Source organism: Biomphalaria glabrata, chromosome 15 (genome assembly GCF_947242115.1).
Source record: "Biomphalaria glabrata chromosome 15, xgBioGlab47.1, whole genome shotgun sequence".
NCBI classification, from domain to species: domain Eukaryota; kingdom Metazoa; phylum Mollusca; class Gastropoda; family Planorbidae; genus Biomphalaria; species Biomphalaria glabrata.
In genome coordinates, this window is record NC_074725.1 from 2761511 (window position 1) to 2778837 (window position 17327).

The 17327-nt window shown below is 38.7% G+C and overlaps 1 protein-coding gene across 1 annotated transcript in view; it reads right to left on the bottom strand.

Moving 5' to 3' along the window:
- LOC106077768 (metabotropic glutamate receptor 3-like) overlaps nt 1-17327 on the bottom strand; it is a 48208-nt gene that overhangs the window by 4496 nt on the left and 26385 nt on the right. Inside the window, exons 8-14 of the mRNA XM_056013302.1 lie at nt 13192-13363; nt 11040-11167; nt 9559-9763; nt 7696-7808; nt 5888-5998; nt 4581-4650; nt 2169-2386 (exon numbers count right to left, since the gene is read on the bottom strand). Coding sequence (XP_055869277.1) covers nt 2169-2386; nt 4581-4650; nt 5888-5998; nt 7696-7808; nt 9559-9763; nt 11040-11167; nt 13192-13363 — 1017 coding nt within the window. The remainder of the gene's footprint in view (nt 1-2168; nt 2387-4580; nt 4651-5887; nt 5999-7695; nt 7809-9558; nt 9764-11039; nt 11168-13191; nt 13364-17327) is intronic.

Sequence of the window (17327 nt, forward strand, 5' to 3'; positions counted from 1 at the left end):
AATATGAAACAGACGATGGAATGTGGATTGCACAGACCAAAGCTAATTTTCATGCCAAATGTTGACCACAGTGGATCAGTAATATGAAACAGACTATGGAATGTGGATTGCACAGACCAAAGCTAATTTTCATGCCAAATGTTGACCACAGTGGCTCAGTAATATGAAACAGACGATGGAATGTGGATTGCACAGACCAAAGCTAATTTTCATGCCAAATGTTGACCACAGTGGATCAGTAATATGAAACAGACGATGGAATGTGGATTGCACAGACCAAAGCTAATTTTCATGCCAAATGTTGACCACAGTGGATCAGTAATATGAAACAGACTATGGAATGTGGATTGCACAGACCAAAGCTAATTTTCATGCCAAATGTTGACCACAGTGGATCAGTAATATGAAACAGACGATGGAATGTGGATTGCACAGACCAAAGCTAATTTTCATGCCAAATGTTGACCACAGTGGATCAGTAATATGAAACAGACGATGGAATGTGGATTGCACAGACCAAAGCTAATTTTCATGCCAAATGTTGACCACAGTGGATCAGTAATATGAAACAGACTATGGAATGTGGATTGCACAGACCAAAGCTAATTTTCATGCCAAATGTTTACCACAGTGGCTCAGTAATATGAAACAGACGATGGAATGTGGATTGCACAGACCAAAGCTAATTTTCATGCCAAATGTTGACCACAGTGGATCAGTAATATGAAACAGACTATGGAATGTGGATTGCACAGACCAAAGCTAATTTTCATGCCAAATGTTGACCACAGTGGATCAGTAATATGAAACAGACGATGGAATGTGGATTGCACAGACCAAAGCTAATTTTCATGCCAAATGTTGACCACAGTGGCTCAGTAATATGAAACAGACTATGGAATGTGGATTGCACAGACCAAAGCTAATTTTCATGCCAAATGTTGACCACAGTGGCTCAGTAATATGAAACAGACGATGGAATGTGGATTGCACAGACCAAAGCTAATTTTCATGCCAAATGTTGACCACAGTGGCTCAGTAATATGAAACAGACGATGGAATGTGGATTGCACAGACCAAAGCTAATTTTCATGCCAAATGTTGACCACAGTGGCTCAGTAATATGAAACAGACGATGGAATGTGGATTGCACAGACCAAAGCTAATTTTCATGCCAAATGTTGACCACAGTGGCTCAGTAATATGAAACAGACGATGGAATGTGGATTGCACAGACCAAAGCTAATTTTCATGCCAAATGTCGACCACAGTGGCTCAGTAATATGAAACAGACGATGGCTGTAGGCTTTATTTTGGAGTTTCCGTCTCCAAGGCTATGGAGTCCAGTCTGCCTCATTTAATTGTGACCTTAATTGTGACCTTAATTAATAACGACTTTTTTGAATAACAAATTGTACACATAATTTTTCACCTGCTCTAAGTGGTTCTTAAATTCGTTTGATTATCTACAAGTCAAGAAATACCTTTCCCCTTCCCTCCAGACCTTCGGGGAAAGGTGGTGTACTGCTAATCTGGTTCTATGCCAAGAAGGATGGCATGTGGCTAGCACAATGACCAAGAGCCTTTTAATTTGCCACATTATCTCCTGTTCATTCTTACATTAAACTTAAAACAATATTCTGCTCCCTGACCAACGTTCAGATCACCAAAAGAAGTGGAGTTTTTAGTAGGCGCAATGGAATTGTCATGCTATTGAAGTATCCTAGGTATCACCTACATAGACCGCATACAAAATGAGGAGATTAGAAACGGGATCATAAAAGCGATAGGGCCCCACGATGACCAGTGGACCACTGTAAAAAAAACAACAACTCTATGGCCATATCATAAGGTCCTCGGGGCTTGCAAAGACCTTCCTTCACGGAACAGTACCAGGAAAAGAAGCTGACAGAAAAAGCGATGGGAAGATAACAGCAAAGAATGGAGGTGCCTGTCATTAAAAAAGATTCTACTCAAGGCGAAAGACAGAGAGGAATGGAGAAAGACGGTCGACAGCTCATGTGTGACCCAACAGACTAAGGGATAGGTGAATGTGAAAATGAAGGAATGTGAATACACTTAGTACTTGAGACCCCCTGAGTAAGTCAACTAGTATCAACCCCCTCCCCTTTGCTGTAGTTATACTACAGTATTCTACTTGAGCCTACCTGTCTAGTTGCTGTGTAATAAGTAGGGACAAAAGCCAACCAGACAATAAGAGTCGTGTAGACACTGATGCTGATGAATCTCGACTCGTTGAAATTATCTGGCAACTTCCGGGTCTTGAACGCGAAAAAAGAGCAGAGGAAGACGAGAATCAGGTTGTAACCCAGAAATGACGTCAGTCCTGGTATTGTCCAGTCACAACTCAGCTCCACGAAATTTTCTGATAGAAACAAACAAACAAACAAAAAACTTAACAAGAAAACATGAAAATACTTTTAACAACAACAACAAAGCTTATACGAAGTGTAGTTGTATCAATTAGTTTGGATCAGCCATGTAATTAAGTTTGTAATAGATCTAGAAATTTAGACTAACAATAATAATAAATCTGTGCGATTAGAAATAATTTTACCAATTGTGTTTTGTTTAGCGCTATTTCATACTTTCAGCTTTCTCACTACGCTTTGATCCTCTCACTTGTCTGGACCAGTTGGGAGAAAGGGGGGGGGGGAGGGGAGAAAGAAAGGGGAGATCTGGGTGGATTATACCGTACCTGTAAAAGTTACGTCAATCGTACAATCTACTAAAAATGGTAACCCTCTAAGTCTTACATCTTTAAAAGCCTGTGACAAGAGCCGTGGCTGACAGCGATAGGCTAAATGTAATTTTCGGGGCCCCTGCCTGGCGCGGTGCCCAATTTGGAGCAATCAGTTAAATCGGTCTAAGGACATCGGGCAGATGAGTTGACTAAAAGCCAAGTTTATGTTAATTATTTGTCTTTTTCGATAGTTTGTAGTCACAAATGTCTGTCTGTTTGTTTGTCATGTTTTGGGCGTTCTTTTAGAAAGAAGATTATTACATCCTACTACGATCCTACTCTTACATCCTACTATGATCCTACTCTTACATCCTACTATGATCCTACTCGTACATCCTACTATGATCCTACTCGTACATCCTACTATGATCCTACTCGTACATCCTACTATGATCCTACTCTTACATCCTACTATGATCCTACTCGTACATCCTACTATGATCCTACTCGTACATCCTACTATGATCCTACTCGTACATCCTACTATGATCCTACTCTTACATCCTACTATGATCCTACTCGTACATCCTACTATGATCCTACTCGTACATCCTACTATGATCCTACTCGTACATCCTACTATGATCCTACTCTTACATCCTACTATGATCCTACTCTTACATCCTACTATGATCCTACTCTTACATCCTACTATGATCCTACTCTTACAGCCTACTATGATCCTACACGCCCAAACCCTCCCTCCGGCTGTGGACAACGGGGGTATTATGGAATGTGTGTGTTTCTATGGTGATGGTGGGAAGAGGTTAGCGATTGGTTGAGAATGATGCAACACAGGTGGCATTGTCGTCATTTGGCCTTACTTAGGGGAGACGACTCCAGAATGTAAGACTGGAAGGTTGTGTTGTTGTAGTGAGTTAGATTTCTTTAAATAATTTTATTAATTAAGTCTAGTACAGTTGTTTCATCTCATTTCAACTTGATTTTGTCTATATTATAAATAAAGTGTTATTTAGTAATGTTCACAAAAGGAAGATAATCAAGTTATTTGAAGCTTTACTAGTTAAGATACATTACACCTACAATAGTTTAATTGTCTACCAGCAGATTGGTGTTACATTAGTACACGGCAACAACAGGGGGGGAGGCTGGGTTTGAAATAGGGATCATTAAGATGACAGCTCAGAGCGCATACCAAAACGACTAGGCAGCCATTCTGTTAATAAAAAGTCCAGTGTATTACAAAGCTACGTAGACCCATCTGTGACCTACATATTGTGTCACATTTCACGTGGACAAGGCCATATAGGTTTGTAAGGTTATCACAATATGCGAAAAAGATTGGCCCACTTAATAACTGAGTGCTATTCTCTCCCCGCTGGCACAGATATACATGCTGGTAGGTCCAGTCATGACAATACAAATCATGACCCTTGCCTTTATTGTAGATCTAGATATTCTGTATGGCGATGTAATGGAAGGCAGGAGAGCCGCTGGTCGCCCACTTTTACGCTACACGGATGTATGCAAACGCGACACGAAGCTCTTCAAAATCGACACTGGCAGCTGGGAAGAGGTGGCACTGGATAGATCCACATGGAGAGAGAGCATAAAGGAAGGGTCACGGATTGCAGACGTCATACACAACAGAAGCAGAAAGAAGGGTGAAAATGCAACGGCGCCTGGTGATTACATATGCCCAACCTGCGATCGAAGCTGTGTATCAAGGATTGGCCTCTTTAGTCACACAAAAAGTTGCAAAGGGAAAAGATCGTCTCTCGAGATGTAAAATGCCACAGAGATATCTATGTAATATTCAGAGTGGCTTGTGTACATTTGTACTTTGTACAATTACCTGTCTTAACAACTTGAGTCAGGATGATGGACGGCTTGGCTATCAGCGTCACTGAAAGACACAGCAAAATCTGGGGATATAAGCAAGGCTTGTCAGGTGGTTAGCTTGCGAGTGAAGCTCAAATGGAAAGTTATAATAAGGTCCTTTATACACATTTAAGACATGCTGAAACATATATGCAAATATGTTGTGACCATACCTACAATGTATTTTGATAGGATAGAACAGAAAACTAAAACATAAGTTTTTTAGAGGCCATAGTAGCCTACCATATCCTATCTTATAGAATACAGACGTTACTTCAAAAAAAAAAAAAAGATGGTTACGTCCTACGAGTCATGCATCTAAGTAATGCATATTAACCAAGTCACTAGTTTTCCTGGCTGACTCAGGCAACCCATTCCATGTTCTAATAGAACTAGGGAAGAAGAAGCATTTGTACAAATTTGTCCTAGCATATGGAATGAGGAATGCGCATTCATCTTTGTGTCTTTCTGGGTATTTTATTAAATTTTGTTTTTGTATTTGAACATTATGGTTCAGTGTTTTATGTATAATTGCTACTTTACTTTTTAAGTCTTCGCTCCTGGAGGCTTTCTAAATTTAGTGATTTGACTAATGGTGTTACTCTAGTCAAATGTGAATATTCGTTTGTTATGTCTTTTAATGACATTCATAAATGTGTATACTCAGTAACATGAAGCCCAGGGACTTTGCTAGCAGGAATTCTGAAACTAATCATAATTTTCAGAAATGTAAAGGAATGATATTTTAAAAACACACTAAGGGATTATATTTGAAAGAAAAAGCTCTAAATCGTATCTCTCGCTTTTGTAAGTGGTATTTAGAAATTTCGATATTTTCTCATGTCATTAAGAACTTAAATTTTTCAACACTATATTCCTAGCATGGAAATGCACCAAATAAACTATTTTGCGCTCGGTTTGTCATTTCGGATATGTAAATGCACTTACCACATTAACACAATAAGCTAAATATTTTAGCTTTGTAAAATTTGATTAAAATTAGGCAGATGCCATAAAAAATATGCACATTGAATGAAAAATAAAATAAGGCAAATGTCTAATGAGATATGCACACTAATTTTAAAAAAATAATGATTCTAAACATATTTTTTTTTCAATTGGTTTTGGAAATGTGAGCGATTTGTCTGCATAATTTTGTGCCTGTTTATCTCGTTTCGAAAACGAGGCTGAGCCACACTATATATTTCTGCTGGGACACATACGAAAACTCATTTATGCTTACGTCACACTATTATAATAGTACCGCCATTGTTCACCCACCTGGACAGATGTAAGTATGGCCGTGAAGATGACCTGCGACTTGGGACTTATACACTTCATCCGTGTCGTAGACGTTTTTCCACCTTCAAATATCCGGTATATTCGAACAGCCTGTTTTAGATAGAGCAATAATACTATAAAAATAATAAGAATACTGAAGATAATTCGCAACCTCTTGACCAAACACCAGAGGTTAAACTATTCCCTGACCCGCACCCCACACAATTGAGAGGTGCTGTTGGTGGTAGAACAAGAGGAGCCAAAAGGATCAAATGGACGAGAGAAAGGAATATAGACATTATCAAATCGTTCCTCCGTATAAATAAATATGATGATAAATCCAAGATAACAATATACACCATTGTTATATTGACCGAGGGGAATAATAAAAACTGACTTCACAGACACCTTCAAGGTCCTTAACATTCCTAGGAAGATTCTCGTTGCTTGTCAGAGGGTGGTACTGCTGTAGACCTGCCACATCTCCAGAAAATTCCTCAGTGGACACTGATAAAGGGACTACAGTGAATTTTGTTTCTCTCTAACGAAGCTCAACCCTGGCAGTGCCAGAAGATGATTATTAGTTCATTTCTACCATACTAATCGACCAGATTTAATCTTTATTAGGACAACTCTGCAATGTTCATTGACATTCAATGAAATACTACAAACTATTTCACGAGATAGGAAAAACTGAACATGAATAGAAAACAAAATAGGAAAACCTAAGCTTAGAGCTGCTATAGAAATTGTCTAAAATAATAATTTTCCTTGTTGTTATATCAACCTAATCATTCCTAAGAAGACTCTCGTTACATGTCACAGGGCAGTACTGCTGAAAGATCTGCCATATCCCAACGGGGCTACAATAAATTTTGGTTCCTTTTAATGAAGCTCGACCCTGGCAGTGTCAGAGAATGGAAAGTCATTCATAATAATAAAAGTAATAATAATGGCAATACTTACTAGTAATCTAATTTACATTACGCTGTTAACAATTATAGTATTGGTGAACATAACCAACATAAACACGAGAGTTAAAATGACAAACTAATCTAAAAAAGGTTTTGAATATGTAGGTCTTAATTATCTTCATGAATGTAGGGAAGCATTATGTTTATTTAAGCTCAACATAGACTTCCAAACTTTTAATCCATGTTCCGAAAAAATTTGCTAGCCCACGGCACAAGAAGAGTTGAGTTAATGGAGCAGAAGAGTTTAGTTAATGGAGCTCATGGCTCTCTCTCTCTCTCTCTTTTGTTTTATTATAAATACATTATAGACAAAATGTTGCCAACTTTTCATCAATTCATGCACTCACAGTAGGCTAGTCACTAGTGCATAATAAGCAGAAGAGCTGTACCAGAATCGCGTCTTGTTTAGAACTTTCTTTGAAGCACTAAATACGCAGCAGCTTGGAGACTTTACCATCGGGCTTACCCGCCAACTCAACATTGCCGCAGTCAAGGCGAGGGATAACCAGATTTACAGTTGACTCTGTCAAATATGGTCGAATGTGACATTGTCTAAGCAACTGCAGAGAAAGACTGTTGAGTATTGTCATTTCGCGATGGAAACCAGCCTAAAACGTTCTGAGAACTAAATTAAAACCTAGATCTAGTTGTCCATGCCTGTTTTAACATGGCAAACCTAGATCTAGTTGTCCATGCCTGTTTTAACATGGCAAACCTAGATCTAGTTGTCCATGCCTGTTTTAACATGGCAAACCTAGATCTAGTTGTCCATGCCTCAGTTTTTAACAAAAAACCTAGATCTAGGTTCTATGTGTACGTTTAAAATTACAGTACCTTCACTAAAAGTGGTGCGTAGAGCCAAGTGAAACTCAAACAATACAAGAAGAACGAAGTGATACAGAGTATGTCAGAAGGCTTAAGATTCAGCACCGGCACGGTCATGTAACCTGTTGAATAGACAAATTATCTTAGTAGAAACAGAATGCCAAAATGTATTTTATAAGAAACAGTTTAAAAAGGAACTTTTTTTTAAATCTAAAAACGTTAACACTGACAGGCCCCTCCTCTCTTTGCCGTTATCTTCCCATCAATTTCTCTGTCTGCCTCTTCTTGATTTTCCTGGTACTGTTCCCTGTAGGAAGGTCTTTGCAAGCCCCGAGGGCCTTAAGATATGGCCATAGAGTTTTAGTTTCCGTTTTGCTGAATAGACAATTTATCTTAGTACAAACAGAAGACCAAAATATAGTTTATAAGAATAACAATGCTTTAATTTAGCACTTATGTCACAGGAGCAATACAAGTGTTAAAATTAATGTCCCGAGTAATTAATGTTCCGAGTAATTAATGTCCCGAGTAATTAATAAGCCAAGTAATTAATACGTTTTCTACACTTTTTTTTTGTGAAGTCAGACATTAATCCTCCATTTCAAATCGTTGTTTGGGTTGTGTCGAATGTTTATTATATCATAAATTAAATGTTTTGATTGGTAGGACATTTTTTTAAACCATCCAATAGAGTGAAAAGAGCAACGTTCGAGTCCTGTCTCTGACGCTCAGTTTCAACGCAAACTAGTTGTCGTCTTACTGTCAAAGCATTGCCTAAAACCGAAGATTAAGGATGAGTGCAGTGCTTCAGGTGAAGACACAAACCCAGCTGCGACCTATTCATTTGGTCACATCTAGTACAGCTCCGGGGGACTGTTTACATTTTCTTTGCCCCGTCCGCAACCATTCACCGGCAAGGCTTTTCTTGGGTCTCAGTTGTGTGCCCCGCGACTTACGTGAGAGTTATGTCATAGAGCTTTAAAAGTAGTACACATACTGCAAGTACTGCAGGTACCTCAAGTGCTACAAGTGCTACAAGTACTTCAGATACTTCAAGTACTACAAGTGCTATAAGTACTGCATGTACTTCAAGTACTACAAGTACTGCAGGTACCTCAAGTACTACAAGTACTACAAGTACTACAGTTACTTCAAGAACTACAAGTACTGCAGGTACCTCAAGTACTACAAGTGGTACAAGTACTACAGATACTTCAAGAACTACAAGTACTGCAGGTACCTCAAGTACTACAAGTGCTAAAAGTACTACAGATACTTCAAGCACTACATTACTGCAGGTACCTCAAGTACTACAAGTGCTGCAAATACTGCAGGTACTTCAAGTACTACAAGTACTGCAGGTACCTCAAGTACTACAAGTGCTATAAATACTACAGATACTACAAATACTGCAGGTACCTTAAGTACTACAAGTACTGCAGGTACCTCAAGTACTACAAGTACTACAAGTACTGCATGTACTTCAAGTACTACAAGTACTGCATGTACCTCAAGTACTACAAGTGCTACAGGTACTTCAAGTACTACAAGTACTGCATGTACTTCAAGTACTACAAGTACTGCATGTACCTCAAGTACTACAAGTGCTACAGGTACTTCAAGTATTACAGTTACTATTAGTATTATAGTTACTACTAGTACTTCATGTACTTTTAGATCTACAAGTACTACAGGTACTACAAATACTAAAATACTACAGGCACTATAAGTACTATAGTTACTACAAGTACTACATGTACCTAAGTATTAAATGGCACTACAGGTACTACCAGTACTAAATATTACTACTTACTACAGGTACTGCACAGGAACTATGATTTCTGAGTGTATAAAAAGAATGACCGCACTGACCTGTGAAAATGGCAACAAGTTGAAGATAACTGAGTTCCCTACTGGTCGCCTTGATGACTCGGGCATGTCTGTACTTGATGTAGGCGGTGGTCACAAGGGCGGCGCTGGTCAGTCCTACCATGGATACGATCACGCAGAGGACGACCATTGGCTCCTCAAAGTCTGGGTAGTCCGGGCTTATACTGGTGCAAAGAGTAAGGTTTGTCTAGACATGAAACACAAGAGCATTTCTCACAGGAAGCAACAGCAGTTTAAGTCAGAGGCGTAGCGAGCATGTACGTGCGTCCCCCACCCCCCATTTTCCAGGAACATCACGTAGAAATATACCGTGGTGCCTGAGGGTGGCCCCCGGTGCATCGTGCCCTTTTGCCTTACCTTCACTACGCCTCTGGTTAAAGTTTTAGTATGTTGTTTTATGGACTTTCCATGCATTTAAATTATACTTTGTAATGACTATGGTAATTATGTTTCACATTTAGTGGTCATCTAATGATTCATGAAAACAATCTAGATGGCGTACATAAATTCCGTTACATGAGTTCCACCACAAGCCAAAAAATGACCTGTCCCTGAAAGAGAAGATTTAAAAGCACAGAGTTTTGATAGATTTAAACCACGATTTTGGGAAAACCAGAATCTCACCACAAAACTAAAATGGAGGTCTGCAAGGTCTGTGTCAAAAGCACTCTACTGTACAGGAATAAACTAGCGAAAATTAAATTTCACATCGAAAGTTCAAGAGAGTAGTCCTACGGGAAAACGAATTATTTCCCTTTCATTTATTAACTCTTCCCTATAGAATCGCAAAGCTTCGAGAAGCCAATGTATGGATAAACTTCCTGTTTACACTTCCCTTGGGACCTTGATGCGTACACCACACGATGATAAGTAAACATAATGAAGAGATTCTAAGAAATGGTAATATACACCAAGAAAAAGCTTACATACTCATCCTCAATAAACCAAATCTTTATATCTACCCCCTCCTAAATAAATCTTTATATCTTCCCCATCCTCAATAAACCAAATCTTCGCATCTACCCCAACCTCAATAAATCAAATCTTCTCATCTACCCCATCCTCAATAAATCCAATCTTCACATCTACCCCCTCCTCAATAAACCAAATCTTCAGATCTACCCCATCCTCAATAAATCAAATCTTCACATCTACCCCATCCTCAATAAATCAAATCTTCACATCTACCCCATCCTCAATAAATCAAATCTTTACATCTAATAAGCAATGTGTAAACCCAAAACATAAATGACCTTTGACCCATGAGTTGACCTTTTAGAAAACGTTTGAAAATACTCCCTTATGGACACTATTTGTTCTGCCACTCATAATACATCACAGTGATCTCACAAACATACTGTATGGATGTCCCATCAATCCAATTAAACTTGTACATTGCGATCACTCGACAATCTCTGAGACGATTAACAAGAAAGCAAGAACCACAACTCACGCAGATCTACCTTCTTATCCGGCCATGTAAACTCTGGACAGGCGAGACAATCCGTTCTATCGTTGATCAGAATTTCATTCTGACGGCAGCTGCGACAATCCCAGCAGCAGACCTGTTCCTTGTGAATGACGTACTCTGCTGTGGAAGTAGATCGATATTTTTAAAGTCTATTTGTCTGTGCTCAGTTACAGTCAGTTCACATATAATCCAACAATGCCGCAAGATTTGTGACGCCAAATGTGAAGCAATTTAGAACTGTACCAATACACACATTCAATATTATCTATGAAACCCAATACACGAAGTCAATATAATCTATGAAACCCAATACACGAAGTCAATATTATCTATGAAACCCAATACACGAAGTCAATATAATCTATGAAACCCAATACACGAAGTCAATATTATCTATGAAACCCAATACACGAAGTCAATATAATCTATGTAACCCAATACACGAAGTCAATATAATCTATGAAACCCAATACACGAAGTCAATATTATCTATGAAACCCAATACACGAAGTCAATATAATCTATGAAACCCAATACACAAAGTCAAAATAATCTATGAAACCCAATACACAAATTCAATATAATCTATGAAACCCAATACACAAATTCAATATAATCTATGAAACCCAATATACAAAGTCAATATAATCTATGACACCCAATACACAAATTCAATATAATCTATGACACCCAATACACAAATTCAATATAATCTATGAAACCCAATATACAAATTCAATATAATCTATGACACCCAATACACAAATTCAATATAATCTATGACACCCAATACACAAATTCAATATAATCTATGAAACCCAATATACAAATTCAATATAATCTATGACACCCAATACACAAATTCAATATAATCTATGACACCCAATACACAAATTCAATATAATCTATGACACCCAATACACAAATTCAATATAATCTATGACACCCAATACACAAATTCAATATAATCTATGACACCCAATACACAAATTCAATATAATCTATGACACCCAATACACAAATTCAATATAATCTATGACACCCAATACACAAATTCAATATAATCTATGACACCCAATACACAAATTCAATATAATCTATGAAACCCATGTCTCTAATCTCGTGATTTGTGATGCGGTTTATAAATCTGCAGAGACATCCGAAATATGTAAAAAAAAAAAAAAAAAGAAATAGATCTAGAAGCTGTATTTCGATGGCAGACTATTTTGTATGTTTGTGTTTTCTCTCTTTGTATTCATTGGTTCAACAAGTATCCTCATCAACAATACCAACAATCAACAATCGAACTTGTTAAGTCGTTCGGTCTTCTTCCTACAGTCTTTACAAAAATGTTTTTGAGAAATTACAACACTATTTGATCCTTTCATTAAATATTCTTTTCAAATATTCTTTCCTCCTGGCCAGTGTATTTGCTTACACAATCACTTAAACAAGTTCTCAACTTGAAGCTTTGCTGGACATCTACAAAGTAATTTTCTTTTTGTAAAATATTTTTTGACTCACAATAACAGTTTACTGATTGTGAAGTCAAATGTTAATGTAACGAAATGTTCAAATTTAGTATAACAATTACTATGAAAACATATAGGTTTATATTGAGTGAAAGAGCATCAATTATTTTTAATGAATCAAAACTGTACAGAATTGCGTAAGTTACTCTCCAGGACATGCGACTGTACGCGTCTGCTATCTTGCATGTTGAAAAGAGTCCCATTCGCGTTGAAACCAACGTAACCAACGTACACTGTAAGCTTAGTCCATTATCCACACAAAACAAAATGTATTGATTACGACTAATTGATTAAATAATTGGTTGATTTTATAATTGATTCATGTGTTGTCATCGACAATGAATAATTTTGCAAAGTTTCAACTTGATCCGAGAATGGGAAGCATTAAAAATGCCGAGTAAAAAATTTTGACCAGACAGACTGACCAAAGCTTGGTATAAGTATTGGCATGTTTAATCACGGTCTTAGAATCGCCCCTACAAAAACTGTTTTACCGCGCCCTCTAAATGCCACTAAGTGGCCTATGTCTTATTTATTTTGGTGCTACTCACCTGGGCCACACTGCTGACTGCATGAAGTGGCCTATGTCTTATTTATTTTGGTGCTACTCACCTGGGCCACACTGCTGACTGCACACAGACTGTGGTACGCCTCTGAGAAACATGCCTTCTCTTGATAGGTGCTCAAAGGAAATGTTGCTCACGTAGGTCAGTTGTTTTGTCCGAGCATTGTAGGTGGCCACATGCAAAATTCTTAGGTCTGAACCGTTCAAGTGTGGTGCAAACTGTGAAGATTCATTTGTTTCATAATCATATGGTATGGCATTAACAATGCATTTGGAAAGGCTTAGGCCAGCGGTTCTCAACCTTTTATGCTCGGCGACCCCTTTTTACAACCCCCCACTCAGTAGCGACCCCTTCCACACACACACATGCAGCAATAGAAGAATAGACAATAACAATCCATATTTTCGATGGCCTTAGGCGACCCCTGGTAAATCGTCAATCGACCCCCAAGGGGGTCGCGACCCACAGGTTGAGAACCCCTGGCTTCGGCTATAATCTTTATTTCTAAGCATATAACATCCTCAGAGCCGGCCTTAGGCTTTAGGCAAACTAGGCAGCTCCGATTGCTGGGGGCATCGCACAGATCTCATTACATTTCTTTTTAGAGAAGAAACAGCGAAACTTGTCCTCAAAGTTATTTGCTAGAGCACACTAGGTTTTTTTTATAAATTGCTTAATTTTATATTTGTCGCTGTTTTGTTTGAAATATATTTTTCTATTTCATTTAGGGCAGCGGTTCTCAACCCTTTAAGCTCGGCGACCCCTTTTTACAATCCCCAAATATGCCGCGACCCCTCCCCCTTGCTCACATACACAGCAATAGAAGAATAGACAAAACAATCCATTTTTCGATAGTCTTTAGCGACCCCTGGCAAATCGTCAATCGACACCCCAAGGGGGTCGCGACCCACAGGTTGAGAACCCCTGATTTAGGGTGACCAAATTCACTTCACCTAGGCCCTAGGGACTACATTTATCTAAGACCAGCCCTGACATACACGTCTAGTCGTATTCTCTTCGGTATTCAATGGTTAAAAATTCTAACCTACTCCGCCACCATTATCTGTCCTACAGTAGGTCAGGACCAAGATGTCCTCATTTCTGGAGGGGAACATCAGAAACTTATAAATTAAACAAAACACACACAAATATATTCAAGAAGCGCGGTGGCTGAGTGGTAAAGCGCTTGGCTTCAGAGGATTTTTACTTTCGGGATCTCTAGGGCGCCTCTGTCTCTCTGATTCCACCTAATGGATACCTGCCATTAGTTGGGAAAAGTAAAGGTGGTTGGTCGTTGTGCAAATGTTTGTTTGTAAAATGTTTTACATGTTTTGGATGTTCCTTCAGAGTTGAAGATAATTTACTTCCAAGTCCAAATCTCCCGCAGGACGACGAAGGATGGAAGCAGGCAGGGTTTCAATCCGGTAACATCGATAAGTCCGAACGATAGTCCAGCGCGCAAACTGCATGACCGGGCAGCCAAGCTTAACCGCGGGCCACAGAAACGGATTAGCTTTATATCACTTGCCCCATAGATAGATCAAAGTAACAACAATAGGAAGACAAGAATGCTTTGGTCGAGGACACAGAGAGTCAATGAGCGAGGCTGTTCAACGAGACATTGATGGATGAACCAAATATGAACGGATTGAATGCAAAAACAAATTAAAAAAAAAAACAAAAAAAACATTAAAACTATACGTGATTGTGATCCACAAAATGACACATTTTCAAAGGCTGACATTATTTCATACGGAACAATCAATCCACCCCAGTGGCTCAAAGGCTGACATTATTTCACACCGAACAATCAATCCACCCCAGTGGCTCAAAGGCTGACATTATTTCACACAGAACAATTCATCCACCCCAGTGGCTCAAAGGCTGACATTATTTCTCACAGTCCATCCACCCCAGTGCCACTACAGCCCATGGAGGTCCCTAGCCTGCTTCAACACTTCTTTCCATTCAGATCTCTCATGGGCTTTTCGTCTCCCTGCCCAACTCTTAGCTGCTGTAGCCAGGGCCGGTCTTAGGCCACTGCAACCTGCCGCAGTGGGCCCCGCACTTTCATAGGTCCCGTGCTAGTTCTAGGTGTATATTATTAAATTTAACCATTATGACTTATATATATATATATATATATATTATATTATATTTTCTACGGGCTCATGGAAATCTCATGAAAGCATAAAAATCAGAAAAATAGACAAATGTCATAATGGAGTGTCATTCAATTACTTGAGGTCAAACAATTCACGAAGATAGATTGAACAATTTGGCAATACTTGCTATTGCGTTTGAGCGTGATCTATGTAGAAGACAGAATTTTGGATGATACACTGTATGACTTCGCTACACACAAGGCTCGTAAAGTTAACTTGATCATGAACTTAGTAAAGAATGAATAAAATGCAAAGCCGAATTTATTTTCTAGTATAAAATCTTAATTTTCACTAAGCATCATTTTCCCAACCCAGATTGGGGCCTCGCGCAATCCGTTTCGCATGGGGCCCCGCAATAGTTAGGTCAGGCCCTGGCTGTAGCTCTGACATATCACCAAGGCCTCCTACTGGTTATCTTTGGGGCGCCAGTTGTTTGGTTTCTCATTTCATACGGATACACTTCTCAATAATGTACTGTTCACCTCTCTACCCTCCACACCCCCCCTCCAGAGGCGTATCTGTCATTGTTGAATGTGTGCAATCAAATGGAAAGGAAGCTTGTGTTTGTGTGTGTATTGTTAGGCACCTAGTTTCTAGTATTAGTTATTTAGCGACGCACCATAGAAGACGTATATTGAACGGGACTAGTGACGTTTGGGATATTTTGGGTTAGAGACTGGAAATCAGCGATAGAATTCTCTAGGGCAGGGGTGGGCAACCTTTTCCTATCGAGGGCCGCATTAAAAGATTTTTAGGAATGGGGGGCCGCATACATATATATAATATGTATTTACATCTTAGAAAATATACTTGTAGGGCTAGGGTAAAGACGTGTTCTATTTGACAGAGACTTTTACTGTGGCCTTTTCTTGGAATAAATATATTAGGAATTGTTCATCAGTGTTGACCATATCTCTTTACTCGTTAAATCGATCGTCTTGTTTCTTCTGTATTGTTGGTCAACTACATTGAATAAACCCGAACAATAAAACTCAAACGCTTGCAGAGTAATTGATTGAAATTCAACAGTCATCTATAGTTGACCTCAAGACAGCCTGAACAAGGCCATCACAGTATAACTTCCGACATAAGCTTGTTCAGTGCAGTTTGAGTTGCACAAAAGAATGCGGGCTTACTTTAACCCTCGCCAGGCTAGCTACGCCACTGTACGCAGATATGAACAGAAAGTGAACCGGTAAAGATGTTACAGTAAATGCCACATTTCTGATATTGATTTATTTATGAGTAAGTCAGCTGCAGGTTTTATTCAAATAATGGAAAGTCATCCTAAGAATGTCTTACGTTATTTCAACCTCAAAGAGTCGTACAAACTTTATAATGGCAAGAATCCGCATGATAGTTCAATGTAGTATGTCCTACGTAGGGAACTATGGGACGTATATTATTCATAGAGTTATGTGTCGTGAACTGATCTGCTCTTGTGTGTCAAAATGTCTTGGTGTCCAGGTCAGCGTGTGTGTGTGTGTAGTGTTATCATGAACTCAACTGTTTGGTCATTCTTTTTCAATAAAGCCTGGGATCAAGACATGTCTTCTTCTAGTGTTTTATTAAGTTACTATATTATGAAAACAACCCTTTTATCTCTCATCTTTTAGCCATTATGGATAGGTATAGACGTATACGATACTAGCCAATAACAGCTCTATGCAATGTTTTATTTTTAAAAAGATTGCTCTAAGTCTAATGGCAATTTTGTTTTTACGCAAAACCTTTTATTTACTTTTTAAATTTTTCAAATGGACGCTCCCCCCCCCTCCCGGCCGACACACACATACACACACACTGACGAGGAGTACTATCGTATTTTTTCCAAAAATCGTAACAATTAGTTTGCTTTTTTAAAAATTCCTAACTTAATAAGTTCCCTGTTCCTCCAGAATGGTAGAAACGGGAACAATTTCGCCGATCTTTTTGTACCTTAAGTATGAGAATTGGTGAGCGATTCAGTGAGTCAGCGAGTGAATCAATGAGTCAGCTAAAGAGTGAATCTGTAAGA